Here is a 15,120-nt window from a genome sequence, read left to right as displayed (position 1 = left end):
ATATATTGGATTTAGGTTTGTAGTTTTATGATATATTGGATTTGGGTTTTCTTGATCAACTTTCTTGCTTTCGTGTGGAAATCTCTTGCTTTGGTATATTTTAGTATTTATTTATGTAATCATCAATGGGACTCTTGTTGCTTGCCTATGCGATGAGTGACTACTTTCTGGTTTATCTATGTATTTATTTATTTGAAACAACAGTTTGATTAGGAAGCAATTTTATGGCTTAAATGACTGATTTTGCTTGTTTTAACTGTACGATGATAAACATGATAATTTTTAGTACATTATGTCCTGCTTGTGGGTAGTCTTAAGTAAATAGAAGACAAATTATGGATAAAAAAAAGTGAAATTTTAAAAGTAAAATTGTTTACATTAGGGTGGAATCTAGATAATTCACAGAAATATGTTTCTGTTTTTCTTTGTTGACTTTCATTTTTGTGGTCTAAATCAGGGTGGAGTTTTTTTTTTCTTTTAGTTACAATTTTCAATGGCCTTATTTGGTCTTCTTGAAGGTTGGGAAGCTTGGTGATGGGAGTTAGAAATTTTTTAGATCAAAATTTTATAATCAACATCATTTTATAACCAACTATTGTTCATTGAATTATTTTTTTGAATTCTTAGGTTAATCATGACTCTTAAGTACATGTCTGGGTCTCAAAAAAGAAAAAAGAAAGCTAAAGATCGAAGAAATGATTCAAAGTCAAGCTGGAGATATCAACAAGTACTTTGTTTCAAACAAAAACATAGTTGCAGAGGTTGAAAACACGGTTGATAATTCAATTAGCAGAGAACAAGATAATGAATTGGATGAGAATGAGATTGATTCTAAAAAAGTACTTGAGTCTGTCGATGTGGATGTATTCAATTATCATGAGAAAGATGAACAGTTTGTTCAATATGAGAACTTGAATCAGGAAACTTGGTCTGATGATCCGGCAAAGTGGGACAACATTGATCAAAAAGTTAGAAACTTTTTAGTAGAAAGAGATCCGAAAAGAGATGTCATAAATGTGTTTCCTAAAGATAGCACTAACAAGCATTTCAATGTGTCACATTATAAGAGAATTTTGCCAAACATGGAGGAAAGTGATAGAAGATGGCTATTATATTCAGTTTCTTGTAACAAGATTTTTTGTTTTTGCTGTAAGTTATTCAAGAAGCAAGTAACCAAGACTGGATATGGTCAGTTAGCTAATGAAGGATACAATGATTGGCATAATTTGAGTCGATCTCTTGCAAATCATGAAGCGAGTAAGGAGCATATGGAGTGTATGACGAATTGGCTTGAATTAGAAAGAAGATTGAAGACAAATAAAGTGATTGATGCAGGAGTACAAGTACAAATTAATAAAGAAAGAGAGCATTGGAAACAAGTGTTACAGAGGATAATCGCAGTTGTTCAACGATTGGCGAAAAACAACTTAGCATTTCGAGGAAGTTGTGAAAAACTTTATGTTGAAAACAATGGTTTGTTTCTACAAATGATTGAAATGATTGTAGAGTTTGATCCAGTAATGAAAGAGCACCTCCGACGGATTAAAGACCATGAGACTTATACTGCATATCTAGGTTGCAGAATTCAAAATGAGTTGATACAGATGTTGGCAAGCGAGGTAAGAAAAACAATACTTGCAAAGGTAAGGCAACAAAATATTTTTCAATCATATTAGATTGTACTCCTGATATCAGTCACAAAGAGCAAATGTCCATTGTCATACGATGTTTAAATGATTCAAAAAGTTTCACAAAAGTAGAAGAATATCGGGTGCAATTTTTAGATGTTGATGATACTTCGGGACTTGGGCTTTTTATGCATCTTAAAAATATTTTAGTCAATCTTGAGCTTGATATTGATGATATTAGAGGTAAAGGATATGATAATGGATCTAATATGAAAGGTAGGCATAAAGGTGTACAAAAAAAGTTACCTGAAATGAATCCTAGAGCTTTTTATACTCCTTGTGGTTGTCATAGTCTCAATTTAGCTTTGTGCGATATGACGAATTGTTGTCCTAAGGCTATGTCATTTTTTGGAGTAATACAACGGATCTATACATTGTTCTCCTCTTCTACCAAGCGGTGGAAGATTTTCAAAGATCACGTGAAGGGTTTGACAGTTAAACCATTGTCACAAACACGATGGGAAAGTCATGTTGATAGTGTTAAACCTATAAAGGAGCAAATTGCACAAATAAGAGATGCTTTGTATGACTTGGGAAATGATAGTGAAGATCTCAAAACGAAAAGTGAAGCTGAGTCGTTAGCGTTATATGAACTTGAGAATTTTGAATTCTTGCTTGGTGTGGTAATTTGGTACAAGTTGTTGCATGCTATCAATACTGTGAGCAAATTTCTTCAATCTGAAAATATGGATATTGATGTTGCTATCAAACTTTTACAAGGAATTGTTTTATTTCTTGAAGAATTTAGAGAAGATGGTTACGATAAGGCCATGGTTGAAGCTAAAGAAATGGCATGTGAGATGGGCATTGAAGCTGTATTTCGAGAGAAACGTGTTGTTCGAAGAAAGAAACAATTTGGTGAAAACAACAGTGAAGAAGTGATACAATCAGCTGCAGAATCTTTTCAAATTAACTACTTTCTCTTTATAATCGATCAAGCTCGTTCTTCTATGAAAGCTCGATTTGAACAGTTCAAAAATATGAAGAAACATTTGGTTTTTTGTTCAATCTAGAGAGGTTACAACGTGCAGACGATGAAACCTTGTTGAGGTCTTGCAAGAATCTTGAAAATTATTTGACTCATAAAGGTTGTTCTGATATTAATGGGGATGATCTATTTTCGGAGTTGACATTCTTGAGGTGCTCGTTACCAAGAGAAGCAAAATCGGCTATTGATGTAGTGAATTACTTGAAGAAAATGGATGGGTGTTTCCCAAATGATCATATTGCTTATAAAATCTTGTTGACTGTCCCGGTCACAGTAGCAAGTGCAGAGCGAAGTTTCTCAAAGTTAAAGCTCATCAAAACTTTTCTCCGATCAACCATGTTACAAGAAAGATTGAATGGATTGGCTATGTTATTGATTGAGAAAGAAATTACTGAACAACTTGATTATACAGACTTGATTAGTATTTTTAGCTCTAAAACTGTTAGGCATGTTGTTTTTTAGAGATCATTTTGGACATGTTTGATATTTTTATTCATTTAGTTTTTTATATTGTCTTTAACGTATTGATTAATTTGAAAAATTGCTATGGAACTAAAAAAAATATGAACAAACATTATGATTCAGATGTCTCTTTTTAAAAGTTAGACTCATGTCCAAAGATTGTTAGGATCGACCCCGTTCATATTGATAAGACAACTGTCAGTCAGACTTGGAATCTCACTGATTAATCAGTACTCCTTGCCTAACTAATCCTATCACGTAGTAATGAATTTAATGTCTCATTTATTTCATTAATTAATCATTTGAGATCAACCACGTTCAAAATTCTTTTAATACGGTTTTTTTTATTTAAATTTCATAAATTTTTAATTTTATTCCTCTTAAATCGTTCATTGGTTCATACAACGTACATATTTTTAAAATTTTCTCAGACTCTTTGCTTTCATATTCTTGCCTTCTTGCATTCAAAATTTCTTCTCATTTTTTCTTCAAGAACTCCTTCGCAGAAATGCCGACCCCATATGACATCGCCAATGCCTATGTTGTGGATTTTGAATCCATCTATTATTTGGAAGATGCTGCCATCATTGGTGTTTTCAAGCTCTTGGGGTCATTTGGACTCAGGACCTTTCCCAGTTCATCCTTGGATACATATGTACCAGAATTGTAGACTTTCTATGCCCATGATTCAGTGTTTGATGCAGGAAAATTTTTTATGCCTCTGAATGAGCATAGCCTGGTGATCGATGGGGCATTCTTCGCAACTGTATTCTAGATACCTATTGAAAGGATAACTGATTTTTCTACATTTCCTCAGTCAGTTCTGGAGGACATGAAAGTTTAGTTTTCTGCTACTAGTGAGCGTGTCAAGATGTCCAGAAAGAAAATGAGATGAAGATGGAATACTAGCTCCTTGAAAATTTTGTAGCCAAGCCGATTTTGGCTAAGGTTGGTTCCTTCGATGCTTTTACCACTGGAAACATTTATGTTAATGTTTTTCATTGCTGCTAAGATCAAGGTTAACTGGTCAGCAGTTCTATTCCAAAACTCTGAAGGCCTTGATGACCTCTAAAAAAAGTATCATGGTTCTGCTATCACTCTGAGTTGGTTGTTCGAAGATGTTGGTGTCCCACTGAGTGATGCATTCACTCTCCATAAATTCAAGACTCTTATCGCATAGAATGTGATTGCGTTGAGGCCTAAGGATAGACGCTGAACATATCTCTTGCAAGTTGCAGTCCAATGACTACCAAGAAGGAGATTGGAGAGAAAATGGTTGCTGCAAAAAGCCAACCGGTGAGAAAAAATAATAGCAAGGCCCCAGCACCGAAGCCAAAGAGAAAATTGGTGCCTGAAAAGAGTGACTTTGAGGTGGCCAACCCTCCTCCTCTCACCAAGAAGTACAGGACATCCAAAAACAAGCCATATTTGAGTCCACTGGTTTCGAAAGCTATTGCGAAAGTCCCACTGACCGAAGTTCCTAGAGAAACAAAGGCTGTTGGACGGACCAAAGAATAAGGGTAGTACTACTGAACCAGAAAAGCAAGTTGATCCTAAGACTGTTAATAAGCATGTGGCCTCTAAGGCCAAAGTTGCCGTGATTACAGCCCTCCAAGGGCTATCAGTATACCAGTTCCATCCCATGTTCCTCGGCCTAAGGGAATTATTATCAAGGATTCAGTAGAGTCCACCAGATCCGATCTTGAATCTAAGACATCGATTTCGGGGAAAGGGGAGGAATTTGTTATTTTTGAGCAAGTTGATGAACCATTTCACTTGTGCAGACTCAAATTGATCTTCTAATGTACGAGGTCAATGAGTATGCTGAGGAAGATATCAAATATTTTGATAAATAGGTAGAGATCAGGTCCTATCACTCATTTAAAGAAGCTAAAGAAGAAGTAGGCTCGCGAAAGAGCTATTGGATTGGAAAAAGTGTCCTCGAGAATGCCAAAAGTCAAATAATTTCATAAGCCATTCCAAGAAGACATCATTTGGTTGATCTGATGAAGATTAAGAAATTGACTGCCGCCATTTGTGCTGAGCAAAGCCAAAATTATGATCTTAAATGCCCAACTACGTTTAATGATATCGCAGTGATTAATCCGTTGGACATGGATTGGGTCTCTTTGTAGATGAAGGTCAAAGTGTGGGAGGATGAAAATGAGTTGAACTGCAACTATTGCAAAGAAGAAGCCTACTGAGATTTCAATATAATAAGCCTCAGAAAACCAAGTTGAACCTTCAGCTGAGCAGTCTGCAGGCTCTCAAGCTCAACTATCATCAGTATATTAGCTCAGCGATTCTCTAATAATCTTTTCTTTAAATTTAATTTCTTTATTGATAAGATTGTGAAATATTGATTTAAAGGGTTTTGACTATATGATATTTATGATAAAGATTTTATGATATGGTATTATTGATTTAAAAAGAGTTTATTTCTAATAAAACTCTTGATTTCCATATTTTGTAGATTTCCTTTTGAAGATAAACCCTAGGAGATGAGGAAACTATAAATAAGAGAAGCAAGCTAATGAAAGAACAACGATTCTGCTTTTGACTCTTCACTTGGAAGTTTTCGTGGCTGTGTACTGGTGCACCTTAGCACGTTGTGAAATTCAGAGAAAAACTATTTACAAAGACGTCGATGTTTTGAAGAGTGATATTTCACGTGTTGCCGTGATTGTTGGAGATATCTGCAGACAACACACGTGCAAGTGTTGGCTGAAGATCACGTTTTGTTGCTCCAGTTTTTGGCATCGCGTTTTTTTGTTTTCTTGAATAGTTTTAGTGTTGCTAGTTATTTTAGAAAACAGTTTATTTTCTCAAAGGATTGAGAAAATTGATTTTCATTAAGGTCGCTAGTGATTGGTTTTTGTAAACTGAAAAGTATTTTCTAGTGATTATTTTATCCTGAGACACCGAACAAGTATTTATACTTATGCACAATTAGTTCTGAGTTATTTTATTTTAAGCTATTTATTTGTGTTATAACATTTGGAACAACATTTGAATCTGACACCGAACAAGTGTTACAACATTTGGAACAATATTTAAATCTGACATACACAAACTCTCGTATACTTTTTACAATTTATGTTAGACAGAATAATAAAACCCCTAACAATAATAACTTAAGCAAAAGTAACTGAGCCAGGAACCGCTAAATCAGAACAGGAGATTGCATTTTTTCAAAAGGAAGTATTACAGGAAGAATTGGTTTCGATAGATATTGGAATGATAACAGAATTGTTAGAATCAGAAGTGCCAAATGAACAATTATTTGAACCAATGAACAAGGTTGTATCAAATTTGTTCCTTGATTAGGTCGGTCCATATTTATCTATTCATGCTCTGGATCTTACTCTTGCTCACACCCCCGCCAAATGGATCCAAAGAAATTCCAAAAAACATGCAGTATCCAGAGTTCGAAATTTTAGATTTACACAGTGGATACAATTTTGGTTTATAAGCTCCCTTCAGACTGGATTTAATGTGAAGAAACACAATCTATAAAGTCGCCTCTACGAACTCATGAGCCTAATAGCCCGACGCATTAGCACTCAAGTAGGTGCACTCTACGATGCGACATGTATAAGGAAATAAAGTTGTGTCTTGACTAACTGCTATATTTTTTGTCATAGTTGAAAGCGCTCAATCCTAAGAATTGGTATCAAAGCGAGATCATGGGTTCAAGTCTCCCAAAAAAAAACATATTTATATACTTCTTGCGGGAAATGTTGGGTTAAACGTTCATGAGTGAGAATAGTACTGGAATGGATAACCTCTTGTAAAGTTCTTGTGTCAAGATGTTGACGTTGTGGTGCTTGACATAGTTGGCAAGGTGAGCCGTAAAATAGTGACAACACATCTTAACGGGTAATATTGTCTCTACTGTGGATATGATCCACGATATGAAAATAGTAAAACTGATATCTAGGAGATGTGAGACAACATCAGCTTATAGACACGCACCTCCCTAGACTCATGGGCATAACAATCGACCAATTAGCACCCAAGTAGATGCACTCTGCACTACCACAAGTATAAGAAAATAAAGTTATGCTTTGACTAACAGCTATAGCTTTTGACCTAGTAGCAAGTACTTAATTCTAACGAAATTCAACCAGCCTTGTTCCTTGAACAATACACGGCTGAGACCACCACCTTTGCACCGTCTTCGCCACCTTCTGCCGCTACCGGTGGTCTCTGTTTTCCGGCGAGTTTGTCTCAATGCAAATTTCGTCAAGGTTTCTAGTGTAATTTTGACAATGAGCATCGTTTTCAATCATGAACTTGATTAGGCGATTGAAGAAAGGAGACATCTTGTGGATTGTTCAAAAAGATTTACAACAAGAGCTATTATCGCTTAAACATCGGGGTAGTTGATTCCGAATGTTAAACGCTCAAGGTAAATTCAATAAACATCTTGAGTGCGAAAAAATGGTACCGTCAACAGAATTTTCATATTACATCATGAAAGTTACAAATACTAGAACTACTGCATCCTCTATCGATTCTTACAATTAATTGAAACAATTAATGCTTCATGTCTTAACCTTTTATTTAGAAGGCAGACAACACAAAGTTACATTTATTAAGTAAATGTTAAGCAAAAAAATAAATATTAATTTAAAATTATAGATAAATAAATAAATAAATAATAAATAAATAAATATATAATATTAATAATAATAATTAATATTTAATCATAAAAATAATAAAATAAATAATAATGATATATCAAATAAAATATTAATAATAACAATTATTTAATATAAATTATTTAATTCATATATTATTCTATTCAACCATACCAAACCATTTAATATCTTTTCTTCAGAGGTTGCAAAGACTTGATTTATCTTATTAGCGAGATATTCCTCACTTTATTTATTGAAATTTTGGGTATGATATCACCAGACAATTTACAAACCATGATCCCTTTCATACAAGCATGTTTTAAAACGAGGTTTTCTCAACGCTACATGGGATGGAAAAAACATAGCCATCATATTTCTAGAACAAGAAACATGTCTCTCCAGAAAATACGAGCAACGCACTTGATTCAATGGTTCGATGTGTAGATGTGCATTTGCACTCCTGGAGTTCTTCTCTGTCTACCCATCGAACCATTGGCTCATGTGCGTTACTCGTATTTTCTAGAGGGACATGTTTCTTGTTCTAGAAATAGAAGAACTCCAGGAGTGCAAATGCACATCGAATCCGATCAAATGGAATGAGTCAGATATTTTTGCCAGCACAAGATTTTACTGATCAAAAAACCAACTACAGGACATAAGCACGCAGCAAAAACGAGAGAAACCTTCGCGATGTCTTAACAATATACACAAAACTCTTGCAATGCTTCCTTCTGAAAATTAAAAAAGCTTGAAGATTCTTGACATCGATATATTTCATGAAGACGACATGCATCTAATGAAAAACCATACTCTGCTGCTGAAGACTTGAAAGCTTAATGCTACCACATTCTCATGAACGCGCATCAATACACATAAAAGTTGTTGGAATTCAATCTGAATCAACATGGAATTCCCTTCTAATTCGATGGAATTCAATCCAAATCAACAAGCAATGGGGTGATTAACTTTCAAGTAGACACTCGGTTTTCCTAACTGATCCGACTCAAAATTTGTTCCAGTCAAGTAAAAATTCTCAACTATCCACGAAGAATCCAACTCCATATAAAAATGGACGCAATCTAGGTCATGGGGCCAGAAAAACAACAGTAATTTTAACACGTTGATAGTTCAACAGCACTATTTCCCTTCAATCTTCCGAGGAAAATTCGACATGAAAGCACTCTCCAACAAGAGTGTCGATTTTACAAAAGATTCTAATTGAGCACACACAAAAGTACTTCCTTGATGTCAATTGGATAAGTACAGAAAGAAATGAACTAGGACTCGCCCATTGATTTTTGAATTTCCTCCGGAAGTTGTGAAAGAAGATGAGGAAGAATAGAGATATTGCGGGTTGTAACACTTGAAAACCTCAAGTAGGTTTTCGTATACACACTTCACCAACTTAAAAGGATAATCTATACACACAGCACGATACCAACATGTGCAGAAACTATAACCGCGAAGTCGAAAGGGTAAAATGAAATAGAACAAACCAAACTGTGCTTATTCTACCAAGAAATAATCATTTGCATTTCCGTGTCGAGATGGTAACTTAATGATTCAAGTATTTCTTATCAGCAACAGATGGATTTATAAATATACAGGCTGCAACCTTTTTTCAGTCCCCGTATGCATTATCGACTAAATTAAGAAGCTAATGAACATCAAAAGAAAACACAATAGTAAATAATATCAACAAACAAGCAATCTATACACAGCAACATACTGTAAAATCTGAATAAGTTCAGATTCATTATATATGTAGATCATACAACATGTTCAACTTAAACAAAACAATGCCAATATTCAGCAATCATATGAAACAAATTACCCAACAGCATTGATTTTTCAAACAAAAACAATAACATGAATTACAAATAACTTACACTCCTCCCTCCCTCACGGCGCAGCTTCGAGCCTCGCCTCGAACACGAATCCACGGCAAAGTCCGTCTCCACCGACGGGAACGTCTTCAGCCCACCTCCACTCCGCCTTTCCATCCGCATTCTCTTCCCACAGAGCCAATCTACCAACCCTTTTCGCCGAGAAACAAATCTTATCACCCCCACCAAACACTTTAAACTTACTACTTTTCAAGAAACACCTGTACATTTCCACAGGCATTCTGCCTGCCTCCTCCCATTCGAGGCTCTCCAAGTCCAACCTTAATATCAAGATAGTCGAACACGCGCTCTGCAGCACGTAGGAGCTCTTCAATCCCCCAACCATGTACAGTTTCTTCTCATTCCCAGCTTTCACCAGCCGGGGCCGTCTCAAAATGTCAAAAATATCCCCCCACTCGCGCTTTTCCATCCGAATCCAATGCTGGATTTTGTCTGCACTCCCAATCTCAGTCTTGAACATAGCCCATTGGGACCTCCAAGGCGAGCCTAGATCACACAACACAAGCATAAAATTCGATACTAAAACCGGGCTTCGCGGCTTCGACGGCAGATTAGAGGAAAATTTGAGCCAGTTATTCGACACAGAGGAGCCTAAATTGTCACATTTTAGACTCCGATTCTCGGAATAGTACAGAACCGCAAGCTCCGTGAGGACTAGGACTACACTGAGCGAGCCGGCTAGCACAGATCCATGGCGGGACCAAGCGGATCCAAGCTGAGGAAGGATCCTGTACTGGCTAGTCAAAGGGTTGCAGACCACCAGGGCTTTCTGTGAACTCTGCGCGAGGGTGGTACAGGAACCTTGCGACGTGGGTTGCGAACCCCAGAGGTAGAGGAGGCCATGGGAGGAGGTAATGGGGTGGAGGGAGGAGAAGGGGAGGAAAGAGAGGGAGAATCTGAGCCACTGGTTGGACGAAGGGTCGAAGGCGTGAAGGGTCGGATGAGGGGACACGTGGCGGTTGGAGGGCTTGAGGGAGAGGAGGAAGAGCGGGCTGGTTTGGGCGCGGAGGAGGTGGAGGAACGCCGGGGAGGAGAGGGCGGAGTGGAGGGCTTTGCAGACGCACTTGGCGGCGGAGATTTGGCGGAGGGGCAGGTGGGCGAAGATCTGGTGGATAGTTTCTTGAGGGAGCATATTGAAGGGGGAGAAATCCATGGCGGAGCAGTGGGCGGTAACTCGTCGGATGAGGAGACAGCGGTGGTGTAGGGGGATAATGGGAGGTGATTGGGTTGACTGGTTTTGTCTTGGTGCCGACAGAGATTGTGAACGACACCGTTTCGTGCGGGTTTTGTCGGGGTCGAAATGGTCATCCCGATATTTTTACCATTTCAATTAAAATCATATACTTTCTTTTTTCACTGATATATATCATTTTCGACTGCAAAACAGATAACATAGAGGATATTAAATCTAGCAAGTTATGATTCATTAGTCGTATTTCTTGCATTTCGTTCTTAAACTACGGTACTTCTAATAGTCGTCTATCAATTTTCTTATAAGATAGATCAACTATGTTCATATTAAGTAAAAAAATAATGGTACCAACTTGGCCTATGTAAACTCTTTGTTTTTGAGTCCAGTGTAGGCAGCGGCCTACATTAGCTCTGCCATTGTTTTGGAAGACGGTTGTCATATCCCGTGAGCACCGTGTGCTAGACAAATTCGTCTTAAGGACAAATAGTTATCTCTTTCATCAACTTTGAATTTGGTAACATATATTTTGAATCTTATTATCTTCACGTTGCAGATCTTCTGAAAGATGTTTTGGAGAAATTCATACCAACAATCTTAATATGAAGTTTTTTTTATCTTTTTAGTTTGCAATTTGAATATGTGTTGACTGTGAACATGTACAGCTTCAAATTATTCAATCTCGCGATAATACGAAGACTTGTGAATTTCCGAATTTCGAATATCAAGTTTTGAAATTTTAAATTATTATTTTTGTTATAGTCCTTAAATTTGAAGTTCTTTCAAATTGATTTGATTGAAAAACTATGAATACGTTGATTTTTCTAGCGAGATCCGAGGTTTATCAGTTATGAATAATCAAGATTATGCCAAACGTATGAATCTAAGAAAGTCCATTCAAGTATTATTGATACAAGAATTCAATATTTTGTGGGTTGATTTGAGAAAATATTGAAACTAGATAAACAGAAAATGGAAATGAGACGTGATATATTGGTTTTTGGAATATGGATCGAAAAAGATAAAAAAATTTCATAGTTGTTGAGATCATTATAGGGTAATTTAACAGATCCGTTGTAAAAAACTTTGGATATAGATCAAATGTATAGCTTGTCAAGAGGACTGAACTTAAAATCTACAAAATAAATTTTTCATGGTGGACACCCAACCTTGTTAATTGGAAATTCCAACATCTTTTTTTTATGAAGTAACTAAATTATGAAAATTTGAGTTAAAAATTGGGGAATCATTCCCTTCTCATTCATAGTACTGAAGAGTGTTGTAACCTCCTGATATAATGAGGTTAAGTTGTACTTTTAATGTTTTTTAGTTTGAAAAAGGCATAGTATGATAGAATACTGTTATTAGGAGATCACATGTGTAAGTTTGAGGATGAGCCTCCTCATTGAAACACTTACGAAGCAAATATGTATTTCATGGGTAAAACAGACACAACCTGAAAATCCAAGTGGAATGTTAGAGTGATTATTGTTAGGTATTATTGTTTGGTTTTACATGAACCTCCAAAAAGTTCAAGATATCATATTCACTTTGTGATCTAGTAAATGTGATAGTATTCTACTAATAAAAGTTCAAACCACAAAAAATATATCATGTGTAAGGTCTAGAAATTCGAATGATGTAACCTGACTGCATGCAAATCTGGGGTTTTATTTAGAATGTGTATTTAATTAATTTAATGCATTAAATACATGATTATGGCATGAATATGTGTTTTATTTCATGGTTCATTAAGATTGTATGTTATGGGCTTTTAGTAGTATTTCATGCTCGAACGAGGAACGGAGACAGGAGACAATTAAAGAAAAAGGTATTATTAAATAATTATTTTAAATTATTTAACATGTGGTGTATAAATGTGAGAATTTCGAAAATGGACCTTTGTAGGGTATTTTATTAATCGAGACATATTTTAAACCGGTATGTAATTTTTAGCAAATCAGAGGACTTTTTGAGGGTTCGAGTATTATATACTTAATATTATATCTAACCCTACCTCCCAAAACCCTAATCACCTAATTACCTCACTTTCGGCCGCCCCTCTCCACCTCCAACAGCAGCTCATGGCCTTCAGCAACTATTTTTCTTGGTTTTTCTCCAAAAAAATTTCATAAGAACCCTTCTCCGTCCCTCCAGTGTCCGTTCTACGCGATTGTATCAAGGTTTTCGAGCGTAAATACGCAACGCCCTATACCTCATTTTTCTCATCATTCACATCATTATAAGTTTATTTGTGTGTTTATGCATGAAATCAAGTCTATCATGTTGCATTGGATTTACACGAATTTGGCACAAAATATGCATATACTTTGACATAATACTCACTTTTTTCCTTGCTCGTGTGTAAGGGGCTGCTATATCTCGACTCCTAGGGGCTGTGTCATGTCAAGATCGAAGGGGGGTAGGTGTGTAGATTGGTTTTGGAGTCCACTTACGTAAGGCACGATCGGATCTTTGTTTTGTGAGGGGGGCTAGGTGGAGATCGGGCTAAGGAAGAGAGGCGGCTGTGTAAGGGTCGAACTAGGGGCATATCGAAGAGCTAGGGTCGGGTTGGGTAGGTTTTTGGCTTGCTTCGTGTGGTTCTCGCACGTTTGCGTGCATGGGGCTGAGGGCTAGGGCTAGGTCGATCCAGGAGGGTCCAGAGGTGGGCTAGGAAGGGTTGGTTTGAGTCTGGTCCAAGTTGGTTTGGTCTAGGGTCGAGAACTCGGACGATATATGCGACTAGGGTTCGAGCGTTTTGGTTTAGAAAATTTCAGCAAGGTGCAGCCGAGTTTAGATGGTTCTAAATGGCTGGAATTTTGCTGTTTAGGGTCTGGTAGGGTGTAAATAAGTTATGGTTTTAATTTGGGAAAATTTGGTTAAGTTTCGGATTGATTTATGTTAAAACCGGGACCTTGGTCTAAGTTTTAAAACGAATTATAGCAGTTCTTGCATGGTCTCGAGTTTACACATAGGAAATGGTTATAAATATGTTTTGAGGTGTTTTAATAAGTTTGGTTGGCTTCGGGTCGAAATTTTGAGGTTCAGGGGTAAAACGGTCAATTAGGGTTTCCAGGGGCGAAATGGTCATTTTGTACCCGGGTCAAGTTAGCAGTCCTGGCAGCACCCTGATAAGTAGCACCCTGATAACTGAAAATGCATGTTTAAAATGTATATGTTGTTTATGAACATGAATTTTATGATTATGCTGGAAAATACGTTGCATGCTTGGTTTTAAGAAATTGTATATATATATACATGAATTTTACAAGTGATGAATACGATAACATATTTTGAAGGAGGTGAGTTGGTTGTGACTAATACGAATATGTACACGAACACGAACATGTAAGGCCAAGGCTCAGTGGATAGATAAAACTGTCGCTGATGTCCCCGTCGTCGGGTATCGTGGTTATACGTAGATGGATCCATCGACTTAGAACTGATACGAAAGTCACAACTAATTATCTGAATTCAATAAAAGAAAATGAAAATGTATATGATTAAATGATGAGATACGTTTGAATATGTTTATGTTACGATATGTTTAACNTCGCTAGGTGTGATTGATGCAGGTGAGCATGATGAGGTAGAGACTGTAGGCGCCGAAGACTGAGTAGACGGAGTTGGGAGAGCGCACGATAACCCGAGGACTTTACGTTTTTCCGCATATTATGTTATGGGTCATGGATGAACATTGTTTTTACGCATTTTACATTTTTTTATACGTTGATGATTTGACAGGCTTTTGAATGTTGCGTTTGAGTTCTTTTCAAAACAGTAATATAGGGGTTGACGATATTTATGAACAATTTTACTACAGTTATTTCTGTTCAGCGATTGGAGAATCTTTTTATCACTCATGATAGAGAGTTTTTAATTGCATGCATGTATATGAATATTTTCGAAAATAGCTTGCAAAAAAAAAAAATTCCCTAGTAGTATTTTAATAGTAAATGTCACATCCTGATGCAATAGTTTCTAATGCAAACTATTTTGAAATAATTCGCATTCATGCATTAAAATTTTTTTATGAGAAGGATTGTTGGAAAGTTTAATAAAAGTGGCTCGAGAGCTCCGGTAGTGTCTTTTCACAAAAAAAGTGTTTTCTTTTCATGAACATATGCTTACATGAGGTGTCCATTGGACTTTTGCGGGTTTCTGCATTCCGAAAAATCCTCCATCTAACTGGAAAAAAATATATATATCATAGACACAATTCATTCTGGAGAAAAACAATAAC

At 36.5% G+C, this 15,120-nt stretch overlaps 1 protein-coding gene across 1 annotated transcript; it reads right to left on the bottom strand.

The window, feature by feature from the left end:
• Positions 1-9,507: 9,507 nt before the first annotated feature.
• Positions 9,508-10,986, bottom strand: LOC140975163 (SKP1-interacting partner 15). The gene has a single exon (XM_073438729.1). The coding sequence runs from the start codon at positions 10,839-10,841 to the stop codon at positions 9,684-9,686; it is 1,158 nt and encodes a 385-aa protein (XP_073294830.1). The 5' UTR covers positions 10,842-10,986; the 3' UTR covers positions 9,508-9,683.
• Between the last annotated feature and the right edge of the window lie 4,134 nt (positions 10,987-15,120).

This window comes from Primulina huaijiensis, chromosome 4 (genome assembly GCF_012295235.1).
Source record: "Primulina huaijiensis isolate GDHJ02 chromosome 4, ASM1229523v2, whole genome shotgun sequence".
Taxonomy (NCBI): Eukaryota; Viridiplantae; Streptophyta; class Magnoliopsida; order Lamiales; family Gesneriaceae; genus Primulina; species Primulina huaijiensis.
The sequence above is the reverse complement of the archived record's forward strand: the minus strand, read 5'-3'. Positions and strand labels throughout refer to the sequence as shown.

Excerpts from the sequence above, each read along its gene's own strand:
- LOC140975163 (XM_073438729.1), bottom strand. The coding sequence starts at position 10,841 with ATGGATTTCTCCCCCTTCAATATGCTCCCTCAAGAAACTATCCACCAG.